This window comes from Mastigoproctus giganteus, chromosome 9, assembly GCF_048544385.1.
Source record: "Mastigoproctus giganteus isolate SK-2022 chromosome 9, ASM4854438v1, whole genome shotgun sequence".
Classification (NCBI taxonomy): Eukaryota; Metazoa; Arthropoda; class Arachnida; order Uropygi; family Thelyphonidae; genus Mastigoproctus; species Mastigoproctus giganteus.
The window spans coordinates 136,947,834-136,972,974 of NC_143583.1; the positions used below are offsets into that span (position 1 = coordinate 136,947,834).

A 25,141-nucleotide genomic window follows, 5' to 3' on the forward strand; every position below is an offset into this window, starting at 1 on the left:
CCACCTAACATTTTTCTGTCTGTAGATTTCTGTTTGAATATTCTATTAGATACCAACTGATTTTTATTACTTCAATCAAGAAACTATTGCAGACCAGGCCCCTCTGCAAAAATCTTAGACAGTGGGGGCCATCGTTCATAACAATGGCCCCACTGTCTAAGACTTGGCTGTCATATCCAAAGGGTCACCAGAAAGAGAAGATCTGAACTTGGTTTTTGTCTTCCTAAACTGACTGAATAAGAGCACAAAATGTGATATTATTATACACATTAGCATTAGTAGAGGAATATAATGCAAGAAAGCAAGCTTATGCAGCATCAGCCCAAAAAAAACTCGCTCCCATTTCACCCCTCCATTCATTCCAAGTACCTGTCCAGCTCACCCTTAAATTTATTTAGGCTATCAACTTCCACAACAAAGGATGGAAGTCTGTTCCACCAACCAACCACCTGCTGGCTAAAGGCAAACTTCTGCCCATCTATCCTGCATCTGTCTTTCGTCAATTTGAATTTATGCCCTCTCAGATGATTATTCTGAGCAAGAGGAAGAATTCCATCAGCATTCAGCATGCTCAAACCATTCAAGGCTTTATACACCTCAATTAGTTCACCTCACAGGTGCCTAGTCTCCAGACACTGTAATTTGCAAAACTTAAGCCCTTCTTTGTAAGAGCAACCCTTAGTTCCATTCACTAATCTTGTTGCCCTTCTCTGTACTCGTTCCAAGAGCTCTACATCCTTCTTGAAATGAGGCCTCCAGACTTCTATACAGTATACAAGGGGATAATCACCTCCATATCCCTGCTAGAAAAATTCCTGTATATCATGGACAAGACATTATGAGTTACTTTTGCAGACAGTCTGCATTGCTCAGAAAACTTCATATCTGTCTGCACATAATATACCCCTGGGTCCTTTTTGTTCTCTACCACTATCAGTGTAGTACCACAGAGTAGATAAGTCACCCTGGGGTTGCTGCTTCTCATATGTAGTACTTTACATTTGTCAATGTTAAACTTCATTTGTCACCTCTCAGCCCATCTGCTCAACTTTACTAGATCCTTGCAGCAGCAGCATACTGTCATTAGTATCCTTAACAACCCTGCCAACCTTTGTATCGTCTGCAAACTTGGAACATTAAAATTGATATACCATCATCAATATCATTTATAAATACAGAAAACAACAATGGACCCAATACTGAACCCTGAGGGACTCCACTAGTAACATTAGTCCAGGATGAGCAGTGTCCATTGATTACCACTCTGTCTTCTCCCACTCAACCATCCCTTTATCCATAGCAGCAATTTGCCTCCAATGCCACACTGCTCCAATTTGTGCAACAGTCTTCCATGTGCAACAGTATCAAAAGCCTTTCTAAGATTCAAATATATGATATCAAAGTTATTCCCCGCATCCAGTTCCTTTGTGACCACATCATAGTATCCAATCAAATTGGTCAGGCAAAACTTCCCCTTAACAAAACCATACTATGTCCGAGCTATAACTGAAGTCTTGTCTAGATGATCCTGCAGTGCTTCTTTAACCAGTGCCTCCATTAATTTTCCTGGAACAGAAGTTAAACTAACAGGTCTATAATTACTTGTGTCGCCCTTTGATCCTCCTTTGTGAATTGGTGATACATTTGTACACCTCTAGTCCATGGGAACCTCCCCTGTGTCCAAGGAAGCTCTCATAATTATAGCTAAGGGTTTACTTACTTCCTTTGCTGCCTCCTTTAATATAACTGGATAGATCCTGTCCACCCCGGGTGCCTTTTTTATGTTTATCTTCAACAATTTCTCCTCCACTTTCTTCTCAGTTATTACAAAATCATCTAGCTCACTGCCGGAGTTTAATTCACCTCTGTCATTCCCGTCCCTGAATAACTCCTCATGGGTGAATGTAGATGCAAAATACTCATTTAGTTTGTTAGCCATCTGAGCAGGATCATCAACAGTTGAACCATCAATATCCAGTGGACCAATCTGATTCATCCCTTTCCTTCTAGAATTTACATAGGTAAAGAACTCTTTGTTGTTTTTCTTTGCATCCTTTGCCAAGGATTTCTCATAATCTGCCTTATCTCCTTTGTGACTTGGTTACAGACCAGCTTATATCTATCATACGTTTCCATATCACCCATTAATTTATATGTATCCCATGCATTTTTCTTCTCTGCCACATCTCATTAGTTCATCTGACATCCGTATCTGTTTAGGTCTAAACCCTGAACAATATTTCTTTGTTGGTATGTAAAGCCTAGTAGCTTCCAAGATAAATTCTTTGAATGCTTCCCATTTTGAATTTGCTGTTGGTAACATCATCAGTTGGTTCCACTGTATAGAATTTAAACTGTCTCAGACCACCATAGTCACCTCTTTGAGTAAATCCCACTTCAGCACACTGTGATCACTGCCACCTAGTGGTTCCTTTATCTGCAGATTCTTAATGCATGAAGAATCACTACTGATAATCAGATCAAGAGTATTACTCCCTCAATAAATCCACAAAAGCCTTGCTAGTGTGAATGACCAACCCACAAATTCCAGTTAATATCTGGATAATTAAAATCCCCCATTATAAGACTCTCTAATTTACTGGCTCACTCTATTTCCCTTACAGTTTTTTTTATACTCATCAGAGTCATTAGGCCTATAACACACTCCTCTCAATTTTTATCTCTCAATGCTTATGTCACACCAAACTGACTCGACACTGCAATGTCCAGCGTTGTCGACTGGCTTTACTTCCTTGGATTTTATGTGTTTCTTAACTAATAGCATAACCCTTCCTCCCTTCCTATCCTGTCTATCCTTCCTGTACACATTGTACTCCCCAAATTCCAGTTCTGAATGACACCACGTCTCTGATATCCCAACAATATCTGCCTTTGATATTCTGAGCAATACCTCAAATTCATGAAATTTATTTACCAAACTCCTAGCATTGGTGTACATGCAAGTATACATGGACTTGTTCCAATTCTTAGCTACCCTAACACAACCCATGTGTTTCCTTGTACTGCAATGACTCCCAGAAGTGTCTGAAATACCCTGCATCTTATTTTCCAGGCTGCTGCTCATTCTAATAGAAGCAGTGCAAGAATCACTTTCACCTCTGCTAGTGGCTACTGTTAAGCTATTGGTTCTTGTATCCTCCCAAGGCAGCAGTTTTTCGACCCACTTATCACTGCCTCGAGAGCATCAGCAAATATTCTTGCACTCTTTCTATTTAAGTGTATCCCATCCTTGTAGAAGCAGTCTCTCCTGTTAACAAATACATACCAGGTTGAAAAAAATTCTACCCCTTGAGCCTTGCACAATCTTTCCAGGGTCAAATTGATCGACAAGGCTCTCATCATATACTCCCTCTTATCGTGTCTGGACAGAATTGCAGACACTTTCAAATTCAACCCTAATTCACTGCTTTTTTTTCAACAGTGACCTGTACTTTTTAAGTAATTCTGCCAGTCTCCTACTCTTAATATCATTAGTGCCAATGTGTACAACATATCACCTTTTGTGCCCTTAAAAGATGATATCTACTCTACAACATCATCAACCTTTGCCCCTGGCAGACATACCCTGGTCCTGTTCTACCTATCCTTTTTACATAGCATGTTCTCTGTTTCCCTGACAATAGAGTCACCAACAACTACTTGTTCCTGTGGGACCAGTGCATTTTGCCTTGGGGGTTGCCGCTGTGTTGCATGATGATCAAGTGCAAGCTCTGGCATTAATGTGGGCAGCTGAGAGCTTGATGAACCCCTCAATTTAGATCCTTCGAGGGCATCCACCTTGTCTCTCAAGCTCTCATATAGGCCCATAACAACGCCGAGTTATCGATTGATTTCCTCACACTCCTTACATTCCACACACACAAAGACATACCTCTTGGCAATATCATGTCCCGTCCTGATTGCTCCACAAACATCAAGCAAGCAGTGCATTTTAAAAGGCTGTGATTCAGAGGGCAACTGCCCCCCTCAGTTCTCCCCTGAGCCACAGCACTCCATTTAGCTTATTATTAATGATATTAATAATAATGATATATTAATGATATTAAAAGAAAGATCTCATGATTTAATTAACAAGTACAAAGCAATGTTGAGAAAAAGTTGTAAATTAGGAGTTAAATTGAAAGTGTCTGCAATTTTGTATGCTGATCATACAAATCATCAAATTTTAACAGTCTCTTGCAATTCCACTGAAGATGTGTTGCATTATTTGGCCTTGTGATTAAAGAAGGATGGTTCATTTAGTATCAATTTCCTTTAACCTGAACTAACAACAATTAGGCCCCAGAACAGGGCTCAATTCATCAGAGGAAAGACTCCACAACAAAAGCATCCCAAATGGAAATTAGCTTGTGCAAGGCTCTTGAAATCCACTGGTGACTAAGATTACATAGCAACGTATCCATGCCACAAATAGCTCATTCCGGATGTGCAATCAGGTTGAGATTGAGTAGCTGGGCTGGCCAATAAAGGATAAATTACCCTTGTGTTTCTGTAAATATTTCCAAATGAGCCTTATTTGTGACATTGTGCATTATCCTGCAATAGGTAACCATTATCAGATAGATAAATTAGGCATGATGATTGTTATTTGGTTTTTAGGCGCATTAGCAACTAAGGCCATATTGCTCCAGGATATGCGGTGGTCATTCCCTGACCTTTCCACATCCTCCATATTTGGTGGTGACGAGCTCGAACCCCGGTCTAATCAAGAAGCATGTGCTACACACTGCTGCTCCTTCCCACCTGGCTACGGAGGTGCCAATTGGGCATGAAGGGATGCACCTGGTACAAACAATATTCAGGATGTGACATTCAGACAGTGATCTGTCAGTATCAAACAACTTAACAAATGCTACTAAAACAAATTTCACACCAGTCTGCAACAGATCCATGCAGTTTTGACACCTTGCATAATGGGTCCAATGAATCATGCTGATATCACTAAACCTGAATTCCACCACCACCAGCAAGAAAATACTAAAACTGGCATTTATTGATTTCAGTAACTTTATTAAATTCTTTCTGAAATCATTAATGGATTGTCATGTTACATAAACAGGGAGTGCAGCCAGAATAAGAGATGGCAATAGCATCAAAAGAGATAGAGTGATTGCATTTAATAAATGTCATATGTTAATGTTATTTGGCTTTTAGGAGCATTAGCAACTAAGGCCATATTGCTCCGAGGATATGCGGTGGTCATTCCCTGACCTTTCCACATCTCCGTATTTGGTGGTCACAGGCTTGAACCCCGGGCTAATCAAGAAGCGTGTGCTATGCACTGCCGCTCCTGCCCACCTGGCTATGGAGGCGCCTTTAATAAATGTAAGGAATACTGTTTATTTGTAGCACAATACAAAGAAAATTCATAAAAGAACCATATTCTGTTGTGAACATGTTGGCTGTTTATTGCTCAGAGAACAATAAAAGGGGCTGTGAAATCTTCGACCATTATATAATATTTTATAGACAAATGGGTAATGCAATGCAGCCAAAAAAGTTCACTCAGCCAAAAGTATAAATAGCAAACTACAATATAGGGAAGCCTTGCTTAATGCTGCCTCACTTAAAAAAAATATTTTTAAAAGTTTTAAATTAGTATTTGTTGATCGATTTTCTGTTTTATCTGAAAATTGATCAATACAATTTCAAGTTTTATTTAATGTATTCAATTAAATATCATGTTAATACATTCAATTAAATAAAATACTATAAGTGAAGTAATAATACTGCTTAGAGAAATTAACAATTTTGCTTTATAATTCATTAATAACAATTAATTATAATACAATTCTATGCAAACTTTGTATTACCTCCTTTGAGGACAGGCCTGGTGGTCTAGGTAAATCTTTTTCATGTGAAGGTTTATAAATATAGCTTGATGATAATAATGGATGTGCACCATCACTTCTCAACATTATGTGATACTTTGAGTCAACTATAAAGCAGATTAAAAAAAAAAAAAACACACACACAGTTAGATAAATTAATAGAATATTAAAAATTCTAATATTTATTTGAAAGTTAATCATTGAACACCAAAACACTCTTATAGTTTGCTGAAATAAAAGCAAGTTGCCTCATTATTTGTTTTCTATTATACTTAAATATAATACAAATAAATCAGGTCTCATGCACTGAGTAATAAACTTTTCAGTTTCTCAGCTCACAAACAGATTTTTTTTTTTTTTTAGGAGCATTAGCAACTAAGGCTATATTGCTCCGGGATATGCGGTGGTCATTCCCTGACCTTTCCGCATCCTCCGTATTTGGTGGTGACGGGCTCGAATCACAAACAGATACTTTGAGTAGCCCTTAAAGATATACTTTCAGTTGAAATACACGTGATTTTTTAAAATATTTTCATGCGTTGTTATATACAACATCAGGATGGATATCTAGTCATTAAAATGCAGGTTTTATGCCGAGTGAGTTTATAGTCTCTAAGTAGCTGTTCAACATTTTGCTTTGGTCGAACTTTCAGAGATATAGATAGAAGCCAGCATAATCAATATGGTTAAAAGTCAAAGAATATAAATGCCAGTGGCTTTCTGGAGACAGTGTTTTTCATGCACAAAAGCACTGTGTGCTAAATAATCCAAATGGAGATGTAGTTTTTCTTTTAATATGGAACCACAACTCTTCAATGATATTAGAATGGTTCTCTTACAGCAGTCACAAAATAATTCATAAAGAGAAAAATAATCCAGTGAAATCATACCTGGGTGACCATAATCAGTATTAAGGGAACTGCAAAAAATGGTGTGACACTCTTATTAGCACTGTATGAATTTAATTTCATGATATCCTGCTGAAACTAAAAATATTTTTTTGTAGAGGGCTGCTCAATCACTTCTGATATGTACATTAAAGGGTATTATATTATTTACAAAGTGCAGTTGTTTACAAGAATAAAATCTGCTTTTAAAAAAGCAGATTGTAAAAAAGAATTTACAATTAGGAAGTTTAGAATAAATTAAAAATGTATTATTTACCATTAACAATGATGTAATTTAGAAGGTGGCTATAACATTTCAGCCTTTTCTAAGACCTTCAGCGTGGCTAACATTAAAAACTAGAGTTCTAAACAAAAACTTAATCTTGGTTGCTACATGCTACTGTCCTAGTGCTTCAATTTAAAAAGAAAGAATGACAACAAATGATAGCAAATGACAACAGGGCACCAGGAGCAAACAACAACAAAATGTCTTTACTCAGGACTTCAGTTTTTGATTTTAGCCACACTGAGGGTCTTGGAATAGGGTAAAACATATGACCACCTTCTAAATTATACTGTTGTTAACTGTAAAAGTTTTGAATTTGTTCTAAAGTTTTTAATTGTAAGATCTTTTGAGCAGTTAGCATTTTTAATAAATTTATTTTCCCATTCTCACAGAGAGCAGTGCTTTTCTTTATACTACTGGCCATGACTATTTATGAAAAGAACAATCATTCTACAATCTTTCTTTGCATCCTACACTCTATCTTTACAAATTAAGGAAACTGTGGAAAAGAGGAAAGCATGGCTGTCGAACATTGGCTATATTGGGTGCATGTGAGGCATGAGGAGTTTTGAGTTTCGGGGCAAGGGACATCTTGCCCTGAAAGCTACTATTTTATTCCTTTATTATATTTTAATGCTTTTATTGTATTTTAATATTTTTATTTCTGTTTTAGTGCTTTATGTATATATCTTTATATTGTATTTTATTTCTTTTTTTAATAAAGTCTATTTTAACCAGTTTGTCAGCTGTTACAAGAAATTACAGTGATATGCAACCTGATGGCCAAGGCTTGTTTTTTACTGATTAGGTATTATGAGGTTGTCACAAAGGAAATGAATGCCAAGAATAATTTTCACATCGTCCAATTAAATTTCAATAAAGCCTTTGGTATTAATTGGAGAAATGTGACATTGGGGGAGGTTAATACTATGAATAAAGGGATGGTTAAGTAGTAAGCGATAAAGAGCAGTTGTAAATGGCCACTGCTCTTCATGTGCTAATGTGGTGACTGGAGTTCCACAGAAAGGGATCCGTGCTGGATCTTTTAATGTTTTAACATTTATTAATGACACTGATGATAATTCCCTCCCTTTAATTTTGTTTATTTATTATTATTTAATATCTGGGTATTCTCTTGAGTCATTGATCAAATTTTGTAATCATGACAATGCAGTATCAATCATAGGAAAGTGCAGTCGACATTTTGTACATAAAATGGCCCCAAATGAAATGAATTAAAAAGTCACATATCTGTTTGTAAATTTGTTAAATGGTTCAATGGGAGGTGATACGTATAAAAGAAAAGTTGAAAGCTTCCCTTCCTTGATGGTAAAAGTTAGAAACACCACTTTGCCATTACCGATGAGTGGAGAGGGTTGCAAAACAGAGCCATAATACGCGTGTAAGATTCTTTCCATTTATGATGGAAAGAACATTCATCATAATTCAGCAGTGCCCTACCAGAAGTCAAAGGTTGTAAATGGGGGTGGGAGAACAAGTAGGACAGCACAAAATTCAGTAATTTACACATTTACTGAATGTAGTTACTAGTAAATAAAATGAAATGTCATTTATCGAATAAGTATAGCAATGTTTAAAATTTCATGGGGAGGGAAAAAAAAAACACAGGAAAAAAATGGGGGGGAAGGAACAGATTTTGTCAAACCCTCTCGATTTTGGAATTCCAAATACAGAGTCCCATACTGTACATGATATTGTTGAACACTGTGCTTGAGCATTTCATCAGAGAAGCCAGAATTTGTAGTTTTGCCTCTGATATATTACTAATTATAAAAGACAGAAATACTTTTACTAATGATAAGAATACAATAACTATTAACTGTTTATTGAAATACATTGTGATTTCGATAACTGAAGTTCATTAGTGCCAAAAGTTCATTATTATTAAAGTAAGTTTTGCCACCCCTATGGCTTGTTGCTTGTGTTCACACAATCCCAATCACTTCTCATTTGAACAGCACTGTATTTGAATGAACTGTGGTTCAAGCCCATGATTGCTAAATGTGGTTAATGTTTGTATTCATTGTCAAAATGATTAACTGTAAATTCTTCTGACCTAGTGGTTGTGTTAGAATATAACAGAACATTTTTGAGGTTCAACATAATCTAGCACGAAAGTGCACGTGTTTGAGTGGACTTGTGGTTCAAGGCTGCAGACTACTAAATACAACTAATGACTGTATTCATTGTCAAAATGATTAACTGTAAACTCCTCTGACCTGATGGTCGTGCTGAAGTATAAACAGAACATTTTCTGTGACATGACACAACTGAGTGGTCAAGTACAAGAGTGAAAATGTTTTGGGTGGGCCATGGCTCAAGCTCAAGTGACTGCTAAATATGGTTAACAATTGTATCCATTGGCAAAATGATTAAGTGCCAGGTGAGGTTTGCAAGGTTTTCTGCTACCAGAAACTCAAGTTTTTCCATCAAGTACGAATTAAAAGCTAGCCACAGAAGACACACAATCTGCAGACACAATATACCAATGCCTCATGGACTGAGATAATCCAAACTTGGTGAAAATTCTAAAACAATCAAAATATAAACAAATGAAAAACACATGAAAAACAATTAATAAAAAATATACGAGCATAACTTGCTCCATTCACCACAATCACTAAATTCAATCAGTGGATTTAGTGAATGCAGTGAACGAAACATTCTCCAGTGCTAGTGATATTTCTAATGTAGGGCAAAGAATTGAAACTTTTTCAGCAGTCACGAATACAAGATTCATTTTTTTTTTTTGTAGGGGGATTTTCTCTGAATTACCCTAATTTCTTTAGATTAGGCTCCAAATCAAGCAACTGTTCAGACTTGAGAATTATTGAAGTATGTTAATTTATTATAGGTTCTTCCTTCTCTTAGAAAGGAGAGGGTGGCAGCGAGTAAGACTACAGAACCCACCTCAACAATTGTTGGGGTGGGGTTTAGAACAGGCATATCCATATGCTTTCACAATTATTTTTCTACCAAAAAGCTTTATTAATAAAGTACAAGAAAGTTACCATAGATTAGGTACTTGCAGGGAGAATTTTTAATATTCAAGAGAGATTTACAACACTAGTCATTACAATGACAAAAAACATCAGATGCAACCTTTCATTACTTAATGCAACCTGGTTTAAAAGAACTTTTCCCTAATTTTTTTTTATACCATAATACGAAGACTGTTGATAGTAGATTTTATTAAAGAGTTTGTCTTTCTTTTCATTAAATTAATTATGAGTATAAATGGTATAATATGCATAAAATATATTTCTAAAATATTTATGTACAACTTACCATAAGGTTGCAGTACAGTCATTGCCCTTTGATGGTCCATTTTTGCCAACATAAGAAATAGATCAGTAACTTTACCATTTTTCTCACCCAACTTATGGAGCAAATCATTTGTAGGACTTTTATCACAAAAAATTGCTTGTCCAATTAGTTGCAATGTTGTAATATCAATATTCATATAAATTCCACCTGTGAACATTAACAATAACTGTCAGACAGATAATAAAATTTTAAAATTAAGATTTTACAAAATTCACATGGACCTGTCAATTGCAAAATTATCGGTTAGTTGCAAAACTAATTTTATATATTACTTTCATTTCATAAATAAAATACAGTACTTTAAACTAATATGTACTTTACTGATTGTGGCAATTAGTAGCCTAAGTGTCCTATACTATTACATTTTAGTATTAATAGTGTGGCAAATGATGCAAGAGAGAAAGCAATATTATACAGCATCAGCAAAAAAAAAAAAAAAAACCCACCACTACCCACATTACCTGTCCATCACCTCTAATAATCTGTATAGTTCTTTCCTTGAATTTATTCAAACTACCCATTGGCTTAAGGCAAATTTCCATACATCCATTGTGCAACCTTCTTCCTCAATTTAAATTAGCTCCCTCCATGCATGCTGTCTGAGCAACAGGAAGGATTCCATCAGCATTTAGCTTATTCAATTGATTCAAACCCTTCCAATCAAAATGCAACAAAATTTTACTAAAATACTGAATTAAAGGCTCTAGCTGGTAAAGTTTGTGAATGGCATATTTTTTTACACCAAAGAAGGTGAGCCAAATTTTAAAACATCTATTAGAACAGTAGTCCTAATGGTGCCTGCAGGCACCACCACACCCACCAAGGCTTTTTTGAGTGGCTGCAGCTTCCTGGGGGACTGTAATATGAGTAGTATATGAGTAGTTTGTTTGTTTTGTTACTTGTTTTTTAGGAGCATTAGCAACTAAGGCCATATTGCTCCGGGGATATGCGGTGGTCATTCCCTGACCTTTCCGCATCTTCTGTATTTGGTTTTTTTTTTTTTTTTTTGGTAGTTGTTGGCACATAGGCTTCTGTGGCCATAATGCAACTCCCAAAGTGTTTTGCAGTACTTTGATCCAAGCCCGAGGCGGGAATCGAACCCGAGACCTTTGGGTTGCCAGGCAGGCACTTTACCCACCCGGCTAGCCCGGTCAGCCCATATCTGTTGGGCACGGGCTTATATGAGTAGTAATAAGAGTACTGTAATATAATGGGGACTGTAATATGAGTAGGGAACATATGTAAGATTAAAAACAACTAAGTATGTCAATGCTATCCATGTACTAAGGCATATCAGAGAGTTTGTTTGTTTGTTTGTTTGTTATTTGGTTTTTAGGAGCATTAGCAACTAAGGTCATATTGCTCCAGGATATGCGGTGGTCATTCCCTGACCTTTCCGCATCCTTCGTATTTGGTGGTGACGGGCTCGAACCCCGGTCTAATCAAGAAGCGTGTGCTACGCACTGCTGCTCCTTCCCACCTGGCTACGGAGGCGCCAGGGAGTTTGTAAGCAATGGTTTACTTCCTAGTGGGATGCTAGTATCAAGTGACATGAACTATGCAGGAAGTGAGGGAATACTGCTTACCTTTAGTTACTGGTAAGCTTGTAAGGCCAGAGCATGACTGTGCATGGAATGTGGGCTGTATTACGATGCTGCTGCTGCTTTCTTTTACACTTGGTGGTTTATTATACTTTGAGTTCTTTGCTGCATTAATTGTACTACTTTTTGCTCTAAATGAGTGGTCGGTGGCTGATATTCTCTTACAAACTTTGAAATGTACCCAAATGCACAAAAAGGTTGGGGACCACTGTATTAGAATTACATCAGCATGAATTTGTTTTCCTCAGGATGATATTTAGTTTTGATTTTCATCATTAATTTTGTTAAATTGGAGCAGCTCAGCCTAAATGTTAATTATAACTGTTACAGAATGTGATAAAAGTGTCCACTTTGCTTGTTTAAACATGCATTAACTCTTTAGTATGTTAATGCCCTAAAGCAGCAATTCCCAACCTTTTTGACCCATGGAGCCCTTTTTAGAATAAATTTCTATGGAGGAGCCCCTTAGGTTACCCTATGTTTTCAAGCTAATGGTATTTAAGAGTAGTGTTACAGGGGGATAGAGGGGATAGATAATAAGGGAGTGTAAAGTAAAGAGATATTTAAACAATTGTACAATGTCCATGCAATAAAATTATATTTTACAGTAAGCCTAAACTAAGACATAACATAAAATAACGTATAAATACGTTATGTCTCCGCGTACATTTCACGAGGGGCTTCGCGGAAGCGAAGCCCTTAGGGCTCCACGGAGCACAGGTTGGGAACCACTGCCCTAGAGATTATTTTAGTGATTGTACAGTAACGGTTAAGTCTTTGGTGAACCGTGTCATGTCACATGACACAAAGTTGTCTACAGGGCAATACACACACGGAATTTAGTTTTGGAAGACTGACTACACAAGCAATTTGATAACATTCATATGACAGCATATTATTATTATTAGCTATATGGTGCAAGGAAGCCTGAGGCTTATGCTGCACCAGCCAAAAAAAAAAAAATTCCCCAGTTACCCTAAGAGAGAGAGAGAGAGAGAGAGAGAGAGAGAGAGAGAGAGAGAGAGAGAGAGAGAGAGAGAGAGCAAAAGAAATAGAAGGGAATCACCAAGAAAGAGAAAAATGATGATATCTAGCTCAGGACCCTGGGTGTGCCAAGCCCATACTCACCAGATGTGAACCCCTGGGGTTTATATGGATGGCTTAGTGATACTGAGGGGAAATTCCCACCTTCAGTTGGAAGAAAGATTGCAGTGTTTTGGGGAGTTAAGTGTATTGAGTTGCCTGCATAAGCTGTCAGTTTCTGTGTGTGAAAATATGTGTTGAAGTCTGTATCACAATCAAAATATCTACATCCTTCCTAAAGTGAGACTTCCAGACATATATATATAGTTTCAAGTTTGGATTACTTGAAATATTCTAATTTGAAATGCAGGGCTTGTGAAACCCCCTCTTTCTGAAGAAAGAGGGGTTCCACAAAGATCGGTTCTTATACTATGGTTGTTTCTGATTTTCACAAATGACATACGTGAAGGGACAGAGGGTGTGATGTCAAAATTTGCAGACGATGCAAAGACTGGACGCATCATTAATGATTACTGCTAAGTGGCACTCCTTCAATATGACTTGAACAAGCTTCAAGAATGGTCAGAAAAGTGTCAGCTATGTTTTAATGTAGCAAAATGCAAGGTCTTACACTTGAAAAATAGCAACCCCAAAATAACTTTTGCACTTGACAACGTTGATAAACAATAGAGGAAGAAAGGGATCTGAGAGTTATTACAGAGATATAACATTCTCTGGACAGCATAAACCAGTGGTCAGGAAAGCCAATGGTGCCTATTGATGATTTCTCGACAATATTCTGTAGAGATGGGGGATCACAATCCCATTATATAAGGCAATTGTAAGATTGCAATTGGAATACTGTGTCTGAGTATAGACACCTCATCTGAAAAAAAGACTGAGCTTTTTGAAAGGGTTCAAAAATGAGTAACATGCATGGTGAAATTGGCAAAGGGAGACCATGAGGAAAGATTGATTACACTGATTGCCAAAAACAATTTTTTTTAGCTCCCTGTTAAAAATCAGGGTGATCCTTGTAAATCTGACATTACTGAATATGGCAATGCTACTGCTGTAACACCTACCAGTTTTAAGGGAGAAGGGATTACAGTCAAAATGTTTCTAGTAAAAAAAAGATTTTTTTAAGAAAATGTTACATACAGTAATAAATATTGAACAATACAGCACTAAATATTAACCTTATTCTATTTACAAAAATGTTTATCCAATAACTTTTTTTTTTTTTTTTTTTTGTTGTTAGGTATTGGCACACTGGCTTCTGTGGCCATAATGCACCTCCCAAAGTTTTTGCATTTTACTCTGATCCAAGCCAGGGGCGGTATTGGAACCCGTGACCTTTGGGTTGCCAGGTAGGCACTTTACCCACCTGACTAGCTGGGCTGGCTTATCCAATAACAAAACACTTATTTTGTTGTGATTTGCCTTTTATAATCGTCGACTGGTGTCTCCTGTATGAGATTCCAACACTAGTCTGCCAACATATTTGCACTCCATTTTCCCTGGTATCTTTTTTTTCCATTTGAGAAATATCTTGGTGACACCTTTCATTGTGTTCATCAGATACTGCTCCCAAGTTTTCAGGAAAAAAAGTCTAAAGGGGAATGTATGAAATGAAGCTTTAATGACAGGTCTTGATTTACAGTCATTAACTTACAATATTTGAAAACTGAAGGTGATGAGAATTTTTTAAGCACATTTCCTAAAAAGAACCTGTTGAAATTATTTCGGGGAGGAAATTGATGCCAACCAGTGTTATATGTGCTACACAGCTTGGCAACCAGGCACCTTAGAGGGGACCCAATTGAGGTTTATAAGGCTGTGAGAGAGGTTAGTAAAATGAAAGTGGAATTTTCATTGGTATAAAAAATTTCAGACCCAGGGGCCATAAATTCAAATTACAGGGCTTATATAGTAAGTGGTTGATTACTGAAACAAGTTGAGGCTGACAATTTTAAGAAATTTAATGGTGAACTGCATAGTTACCTACAAGAGGAGGAAAGAGCATCATTTCTATTTTCTTATCTACTTTTTTTTCAGTCAATGCAGCAAAAGCCTGTAGCATTCTTGTACCATTATGGTAAACAGGTATACTATTTCTTTGTTGCATAGCATGGCTACCAATGGAGCAACATTGTGAGTTAGCAGTAATGCTATGCTTCTATACCATGAGTGCTCCACTTGTAGACCTGCAATGAAACAAACAGCCAAACTAAAATACCACAAGTAGATTTGAGACCTTTTAGTTACTTTTATTGTCTTGCTACCTACTATTTACTTTACTTCAGCCCTTTCTTATTATGATAAACTGCGCTACTTGTGATTATGATTATTATCACAGTAGTGCAGTGAATGGCACTGCTTCTGTCCCAAACTGTGTGAAAAAAAAAAAAAACTAGGTCAGCTTCCTAAGTGTGGTTGTCATTGGCTGAAGGTGAGAAATACCTCTGATTGACATTATTATTGTAAAACTGCTGCTGCTGTGGGTAGGGAAGCAATTCTGCTTCTTTTCATGATCACCTCCCACTTTAACCCTTCTCATATTGGTTGGCTAATTAGCATTAGCATTAGCAGTAGCCGAGGCATATGATGCAAGAAAGCGAGCTTATGCAGCATCAGCAAAAAAAAAAAAAAAAAAACAAAACCCTCCAATTTCACCCCTCCATTCGTTCCAAATGCCTGTCCAGCTCAGCCTTAAATTTATTTAGGCTATTAGTTTCCACAACAAAAGATGGAAGCCTGTTCCACCAATCAACTATCCGCTGGCTAAAGGCAAATTTCTGCACATCTATTCTACAACTATCTTTCTGCAATTTGAACTGTGCCCCCTCAGGTTCTTAGTCTGAGCAAGAGGAAGAATCCCATCCAGCATTCAGCTTGTTCAGCCCATTCAAGGCCTTATACACCTCAATCAGATCACCTCGCAGGTGCCTACTCTCCGAGCGCTGAAATTTGCAGAACTTAAGCCTTTCTTGGTAAGAGCACCCCTTTGTTCCCCTCACCAATCTTGTTGCCCTTTTTTGTACTCATTCTAGAAACTCTACATCCTTCCTAAAATGGGGACCCCAGACCTGTACACAGTACTCTTGGTGTGGCCTGACCATTGCCTTGTATAATGTGATAATCACCTCCCTGTCCCTGTTAGCAAAATTCCTATATATCATTGACAAGACTCCATGACCTGCCCTGGCAGCCCATCTGCACTATATCAGTGAACTTCATATTTGACTGCACAATTACCCCCAGGTCTTTTACACTTTCCACTTCCCTGAGTGTAGTACCACACAGTTGGTACGTTTCTCTTCGGTTATTGCTACCCATATGCAGTACTTTGCATTTATCAATGTTAAATTTCAGTTGCCACTTCTCAGCCCATTTTCCCAACTTATCTAGATACAGTTGGAGTAGCATACTGTCTTTATTGTTATTAACAGCCCTGCCAACCTTAGTATCATCTGCAAACATGGACATTAAACCTCATATACCTTCATTAATATCATTGATAAATACTGAAAACAACAATGGGCACAACACCGAACTCTAGGGAACTCCACTAATAACATTTGTCCATGAAGAGCAGTGTCCATTGATTACCACTCTGTCATCTCCCACTCAACCATCCCTTATCCATTATAGCAACTTATCCTTAATGCCATACCTCTCCAATTTGTACAGCAATCTTCCATGTGCAACAGTGTCAAAAGTTTTCCTGAAATCCAAGTATATAATATCAAAATTATTTTTGGCATTCAGTTCCACTGTGACCACATCATAGTATCCAATCAAATTGATCAGACAAGATCTCCCTTTAACAAACCCATTCTGTGTCTTAACTATTACTCTAGTCTTGTCTAGATGATCCTGCAATGCTTCTTTAACCAGTAATTCCATTATTTTCCCCTGAATACAAGTTAAACTAACAGGTCTATAGTTACTTGTATCACCCTTTGAATCCCCTTTGTGAATTGGTGATACATTTGAATCCTGCCAGTCCATGGAGATCTCCCCTGAGTCTAAGGAAGCTCTCATAATTATGGCTAAGGGTTTGTTTACTTCCTTTGCTGCCTCCTTTAATATAACTGGATAGATCCCATCCACCCCAGGTGCCTTCCTTATGTTTAACTTCAACAATTTCTCCTCCAATCTGCTCTCAGTTATTACAAAATCAGTTATCTCTCTGTTAGTGTTTGATAAACTTCTGGCACTCGCCTTATTGAATAATTCTTCTTGTGTGAATATAGATGCAAAATACTAATTGAGTCTATCAGTTACCTGAGCATGATCATCAATAGCAACCCATCTATGTTAAGTGGTCCAATCTGATTCATCCCTTTCCTTCTAGAGTTTACATAAGTAAAGAAAAGAACTCTGTTGTTTTTTTTTTTTTTTGCAACCTTTGCCAAAGATTTCTCGTAATCTGCCTTTGCCTGCCTAACCTCCTTTGTGACATGACTACAGACTAGTTTATATCTGCCATAGGCTTCTGTGTCACCTGATACTTTATATGCATCCCATACATTCTTCTTCTTCTCTGCCACGATCCTCATTAATTCATCTGACATCCATTTAGGCCTAAACCTTGAACAGTATTTCTTAGTTGGAATGAAAAGCCTAGTAGCCTCCAAAATTAAGTACCCAAAGGCTTCCCCCATTCAGAATTCAATGTTGGTAACATCATCAGTTAATCCCACTGTACAGAATTTAAAAACTGTCTGAGACCTCTGTAGTTACCATTGCGAAAGCCCTCACCTTTAGCCTTGATGGTAGTTACATCTTTAAGTAATTCCCACATCAGCATATTGTAATTACTGTCACCCAGTAATTCCTTTATCTCCAAATCCCTAATGCATGAATAATCACTGCTGATAATCAGATCAAGAGTATTACTCCCTCTGGTTACCTCTCGAACATGTTGCTGTAGAAAACTGTCATCCAATAAATCCACAAAAGTCTTGCTAGTGTGCAAGTGACCAATCTACAAGTTCCAGTCAATATCTGGAAATTTAAAATCACTCATTATAACACATTCTGATTTACTGGCCCACTATTTCTCTGCACAATTGCTCGTCATACTCATCCGATTCATTAGGTCTATAACACACACCTACTCTTATTTTTCCTTTCCCAGTGCTTATTTCACACCAAACCGACTCAACACTGCATTGTCCACCAAAATCAATTGGATGCACTTCCTTAGATTTTATATGTTCCTTAACTAACATCATAACCCCTCCTCCCTTCCTGTACATATTGTAATCCCCAAATTCCAATTCTGCACTGCTTATATCTGTGTGACACCACATCTCTGATATCCCAACAATATCTGCCTTTGATATCTTGACTAGCAATTCAAGCTCATCAAATTTATTAACTATACTCCTAGCATTGGTGTACATGCAAGTATACATGCACCTGTTCCTACTCTTATTTACCCTAACACAGCCAATGTATTTACTTGTTCCACTGACTCCCAGCAGTCCTGGAAATCTCCATTACCTTGCTTTCCAGGCTGCTGCTGCTCATTCTAACAGAAGTAGTGCAAGAATCACTTTTGCCTCTGCCTGAGGTACCAATACTAATTGGGGGGGATACACAAATTTAGTCTGTGTATCCCCCCCAAGCTAGCAGTTTTCCAACCCACCTAACACTGCCTCGATAGCATCAGCAAATATTCTTGCACCCTTTCTATTTAAGTGTACCCAATCCCTGTAGAATATTTTCTAAAGGAGGGGGCTAAAGCAGCACCAGGGAATCATTAAATATGTATCAATAAAAAAAATTCATATTATTTTGATTATAATGGAAGGGGTATAGCCCCCTTAGGTACCTGGGTCTACCTCTGTCTAATGCTAACATGAGCCATCTGTACAACATGCATGTTTACACAAATCTGCATATTGCAAGAGCAGAAAACCTTTCTTTCTTCATCCAAGATTGGTTAACTATAGCTCCAAATGAACAGGCTTAAAAAAAACCTTCCGATCACAGACATTTTTAGAACTTTCCTGACTTCTACGACTTTTCTATAACAAGGGACAAGGTATCATGCTGACCTGGCTGCCAGAGAGGGCAGCACTTCCCATTAGATTGGGGAAAGCTTTAGTTTTTTTTTTTTTTTTTCAAACCATGAATGAGTGTATCTGACTCAGATGACTAGTTTCACCTAGAAATTCAAGTTTTTCAATGTTCAAAAAATGAACAAGATACAGAATGCATTCAGTTTAATTAAAAAAAAAAAAAAAAAAAGTTTATACTCAGGGATAGCAACAGAGTCAGAGGAGTTCCCAAGATAGAGAAAGAATAAAAGAAATTCACCATACAAGGGGTTTTTTTGTAAAATATAAACTTCCAGAATGCTGAGGTAGTCCCCTCCCTAGAAAGAAAATTAGCAAATCATGTTACCAAAAGCACAAAATTTTCAAATTTGGTGGGAAAGTTTAGTCTTAAACAGTTAGTTTGGAATGATTTTTTTTTCTGAGATCGCAAAGAAAAAAAATATTTTATCATTTTGGCTGCTTGTTACTTTTACCACTCACCACTTCTTTGCAATGTGTTTAATAAAGTCACTTTTTCCTTTATTTGATACTTCAACAATAGTATTTATTCTCATTGATGATACTTTTAAATAATGCTGTCATAAGTGCTAATTTGACATTTCAAATTACAAGAGTATATAGTAAATTGGACAAAAATAATTAATAAAATTAATTTAATACGTATTATTTATTTATTATTCAAAGCGCTTTTACAAAGATTTCCACGGTAAAAGCATATTATCACAATTGCATTCTTATTGTGTTTTATTATTTATTTTTTAACTGATTATGTGTATGGCTCCGTGATGGCTCTGAATAAGCCATGGTTTTATTGAGTTTTAATTGACATTAGTTAGTGCATTTGTATCACTACATAACTGAATTTTATAGACAAACAAGTTCGTACATTGGCATCATTATTGTAACAACTCATATTGTAAACACTCCCCCCCCACAATGCCCTCTTTATACTTCAAATAAATAACACTTCCCCATTGGAGAAGACTATTGTTACTTATTTTCAGTTGAGTACTACCACTCAGACAGAACTGTTTAGAAGCAATTTGCCTTCTCATCAGTGAGCAGGTAGATACCCAGAGGTATGGGGGGTAGGTAACCCAGTTGTGACTAATTTACATAATATGAGAGATGCCAAAAGGTAAATTCATCCACATAGACAGTCTGCTGAAGTTGTGGATAAATTGAACAGGTACTTTGCATCTGTCTTTACTGGAGAAAGACCCTTCATGATGAGAAGGGCTGTGCAAGTGAAGCTGAGTCATATGAAATTAGTGATTTTGATTACAGATGACTGTTTAGTAGAAACTTTCAAGCCATAAAGGCAAGTAAGGTTCCTGGAGTTCACGGCATATACCCAGTAATTCTGAGGGAGGCCACCATGGAGTGTATTGAACCACTGAAGTTAATTATGAGGGCATTATTGGATTTGAGAGAGAGAGAGAGAGATTCCTTTGGATTAGAGAAATGCCAATATATCATCAATACATAAAGGTTATGAGAATGAAGTAAGTAACTACAAACCAGTTAGTCTGACTACATTGGTGGGAAAAAAAATTTTTTTTTTTTTAGAAGCAACAATTAAGAGTGCAATCCAAGAACATTTAGATAGATATGGCATTCTGAAAAACACACAACATGGTTTTAGGAGAAAATCAGGTTTAATTAACTTAGTAAGTTATTTTAACACATAAGCTGGATGTAGGGAATAATTTTGACATAGTTTATTTGGATTTTAGCAAGGCATCTGACTCAATTCCTCATGAGTGGTTATTGTATAAGTTGGAACACGTTGGGATTACTTGAAAAATTCTAAAATGGATTGTTTGGCGGCTATAGGGCAGAAGGCAGAGGATTGTGATTAATGTATATTCTTCAGATTGGTGAAAAGTCAGAAAAGGGGTCCCCCCAAGGATCAGTTCTTGGACCACTCACTGTTGTTTCTGATTTTCATAAATGACATCAACGATGGGATAGAAGGCTTGGTGTCAAAATTTGGAGATTGGTAGAGTAGTTAATAATCAGTACCAAACAGCACACCTTCACAATAACTTGAACAGGCTGCAAGAATGGTCAGAAAAGTGGCAGCTATGTTTTAATGCTGCAAAATGCATGGTCTTACACTTGGGGAAACAGCAACCCTAAAATATATTATACACCTGGTGTGATTGAATTAAAAACAGTAGAGGAAGAAAGGGATCCATAAGTTATAATACAGGCAGATATGAAGTTTTCTAAGCTGTGTAAACAGGCAGCAAGGAAAGCCCATGGTACTATCAATCATTATCCTGCATAGATATGGAAGTTATAGACCCACTGCATAAGCCAATTTTAAGACCACATTTGGAATACTGTGTTTAAGTATGAAGACCTCATATGAAAAAAAAAAAAAAAGGCACTGAGCTTCTTGAAAGGGTCCAAAGATGGGCAACTTGAATGGTGAGATCGGCAAAACTGCAACCATTTAAGAAAAGACACTGTATATGTCGGCTATAGAGCTTGACAACTAGGCACCTAACAGATGACATGATTGAGATTAAGGCTTTGAGAGGGGTTAGTAAAATGAATGAAGGTGGAATTATCACTGTTATAAAGAATTTCAGAAATTGTAGGCATAAATTCAAATAACAAGGATGAGGTTTAGACTAGATTGTAGGAAGTTTTCTTTTAGCCAGCAAGTTGTTGATTGCAGGAAAAGGTTGCCTTCACATTAAGTTGAGGCTTCCCATAAAGGCAACAATTTGAATAAAGCCAAGGGTCAACAGGATAGTATTTTTCTTATCTAGTCATGTGTTTTTCGGTTTTTTTTTTTTTTTTTTCCCCTGCCAGTATGGCAAAATGCATTCAGCAGTGATTCTTCATGCATTAAGAATCTGCAGATAAAGGAACCAATAGGTGACAGTGATCACAGAGTACTGATGTGGGATTTATTTAAAGATGTAACTACCATCAGGGGTAAAGGGAAGGGTTTTTGCTTTCGTAAAAGGTGACTACAGTGGTCTGAGAGATTTTTTAAATTTCATACAGTGGGACCAACTGACGATATTACCAACAGCAAATTCTAAATGGGAAGCATTCCAGGAATTAATCTTGGAAGCTATTAGGGCTTTTCACCCCAACTAAGAAATACTGTTCAACGATTAGGCCTAAATGGATGTCAGAAGACCTAATGAGACTCATAGCAGAGAAGAAAAATGCATGGGACGCATATAAATTATCAGGAGACACAGATGCCTATGGTAGATATTATTATCATTATTAGCCACATGGTGCAAGGGAGCCTAAGGCTTATGCTGCACCAGCCAAAAATATTTTCTGAGTTACCCTGTGAGAGAGAAAGAGAAAACAAGAGTCAGAAGTAGAAGGGAATCACCAAAAAAGAATAAAATTATGATATCAAGCTCAGGACCCTGGGTATGCCAAGCCCATACTCACCAGATGTGATATAAGATAGTCTGTAATCAAGTCATAATGGACGTTAGGGAAGCAAAGGCAGATAATGAAAAATCTTTAGCAAACAATGCAAAGAAAAACTATAAAGACTTCTTTACTTATGTAAACTCTAGAAGGAAGGGGGTGAATCAGATTGGTCAACTTGACATCGATGGTTCGATTGTTGATAAACCTACTGAGGTAGCTGACAAACTGAATGAGTATTTTACATCTACGTTTACACACGAGGGAAGGAGGGGAGGCCAGACGTTTATCAAACTCTGGCAGGGAGCTAAATGATTTTGTAATTAAATTAAAGTAAAGCGGAGGAAAAAATTGTTGAAACTGAACATAAGAAAGGCACCTGGAGTGGATGATATTTATCCAGTTATATTAAAGGAAGCAGCAAAGGAAGTAAGCAAACCCTTAGCCATAATTATGAAAGCTTCCTTGGATTCAGAGGTTGTCCCCATGGACTGGAGATGGGTAAATGTGTCCCCAATTCACAAAAGGGGATAAAGAGGATCAAAGAGTGACACGAGTAATTACAGACCTGTCAGTATAACTTCTGTTCCAGGAAAAATCATGGAGTCCCTGGTTAAGGAAGCAGTGCAGAATCATCTAGACAAGACTGCAGTTATAGTTCAGACACAGCATGGGTTCATTACGGGGAAGTAGTAGTAGTAGCGGCATGTGATGCAAGAAAGCAAGTGTATGAGCTTATGCAGCATGAGCCAAAAAAAAATAAATAAATAAATAAACACCATTCCCTCCAAATGCCTGTCCAAAAGTCTTGTCTGACCAATTTGATTGGATACTACATTTGGTCAAAAAGGAACTGGATGCAAAAAATAATTTTGATATCATACACTGTACTTCGATTTTAGGAAAGCTTCTGATACTGTGGCACACAGAAGACTACTGTACAAACTGGAGCAGAATGGCATTAAGGGCAAGTAGCTACAATGGATAAAAGGATGGTTCAGGAGAAGGCAAAGTGACTTATCAACGGACACTGCTCTTCGTGGACTAATGTTATTAGTGTAGAGTCCACGAGGGTTCAGTGTTGGGCCCATTGTTGTTTTCAGTATTTATCAATTATATTGACGAACGTATATCAGGGTTAATGTCTAAGTATGCAGATGATACAAAGGTTGGCAAGGTTGTTAATGACAGTAATGATAGTAAGCTACTACAATAGGATCTGGAAAAGTTAAGCAGATGGGCTGAGAGGTGGCAACTGAAGTTTAACACTGACAAATGCAAAGTACTGCATATCCGTGGCAGTAACCCCAGAGTAATGTAACAACTGGCTGGTACTACACTCAGGGTAGTGGAGAACGAAAAGGACCGGGGAGCAATTGTGCAGTCAGATATGAAGTTTTCTGAGCAGTGCAGACAGGCTGCAAGGGTAGCTCATGGTGACTTGTCAATGATATACAGGAATTTTGGTAGCAGGTTTAAGGGGGGTGATTGTCCCTTGTATAAGGCAATGGTCAGGCCACACCTTGAGTACTGTATACAGGTCTGAAGCCTCATTTTAGGAAAGATGCAAAGCTGCTGAAATGAGTACAGAGAAGGGCAACAAGATTGGCAGGTGGAACAAAGACAGGCTGCAAAAGTAACTCATAGTGTCATGTCAATGATATACAGAAAGTGGAACAAAGGGTTGCTGTTACCAAGAAAGGGTTAAGTTCTGCAAACTGCAGCTTCTGGAAACTAGGCACCTGCAAGGTGATCTAACTGAGGTGTAAAAGGCCTTGAATGGTTTGAGCACTCAGATTACTAACCAGAGGGGAAATAAATTCAAATTGAGACACTGCAATTGTAGAATAGATGTGCCGAAATTCGCCTTTAGCCAGTGGGTTGTTGATACTTGGAAAAATTATCAACCATTGACAAATGCAAAGTACTGCATATGGGTACAAGTAATGCCAGAGAAACATGCCAACTGTGTGGTACTACACTTAGGGTGGTAGAAAATTAAAAACACCTGGGAGTAATTGTGAAGTCAAATATAGCTTTCTGAGCAATGCAGACAGGCTGCCAGAGCAGGTCATGGAGAGTATTTTATAAGAATTTTGCTAGAAGGGAAAAGAAAGTGATTATCCCTTTGTATAAACACTTCCTAATTCATTTCACAAATATACATGGTCTCAATTCTAATTTCAACGATGTCCATTTCCACTTGCAGTCTGCTGTTATTGTTATTTGATTTTTAGGAGCATTAGCAACTAAGGCCATATTGCTCGGGGATATGCGGTGGTCATTCCCTGACCTTTCCGCATCCTCCGTATTTGGTGGTGATGAGCTCGAACCCCGGTCTAATCAAGAAGCGTGCTACGCACTGCTGCTCCTTCCCACCTGGCTACGGAGGTGCCTCTGCAGTCTGCCAAACCTCATGTACTTTTTCTGACAGAATCTCAGTTATCAGTTGATTCAACTACTGCTCATCTCAGTTGCCCAAATTATTCGCTATATGATTCCTTTCGCCTCAAAGGTAGTACTCATGCATATGTCTGTTCTGATATTCCCTGTCAGAGACTTGGTAACTTGGAATCTCCTCTTTTCGATCTTCTCTGGCTTAAAATCTCTCTACACATTGTGTCAAATTCATCTGTTGTCTCTACCGTTCTCCCAA

General features: G+C 37.5%; 1 protein-coding gene across 2 annotated transcripts in view; it reads right to left on the bottom strand.

The window, feature by feature from the left end:
• Positions 1-25,141, bottom strand: part of LOC150080765 (uncharacterized) — a 207,154-nt gene that overhangs the window by 173,984 nt on the left and 8,029 nt on the right. For both annotated transcript variants that reach the window (XM_090381159.1, XM_090381158.1), the window contains exons 2-3: positions 10,335-10,520; positions 5,835-5,959 (exon numbers count right to left, since the gene is read on the bottom strand). In XM_090381159.1, coding sequence (XP_090237285.1) covers positions 5,835-5,959; positions 10,335-10,520 — 311 coding nt within the window. The remainder of the gene's footprint in view (positions 1-5,834; positions 5,960-10,334; positions 10,521-25,141) is intronic.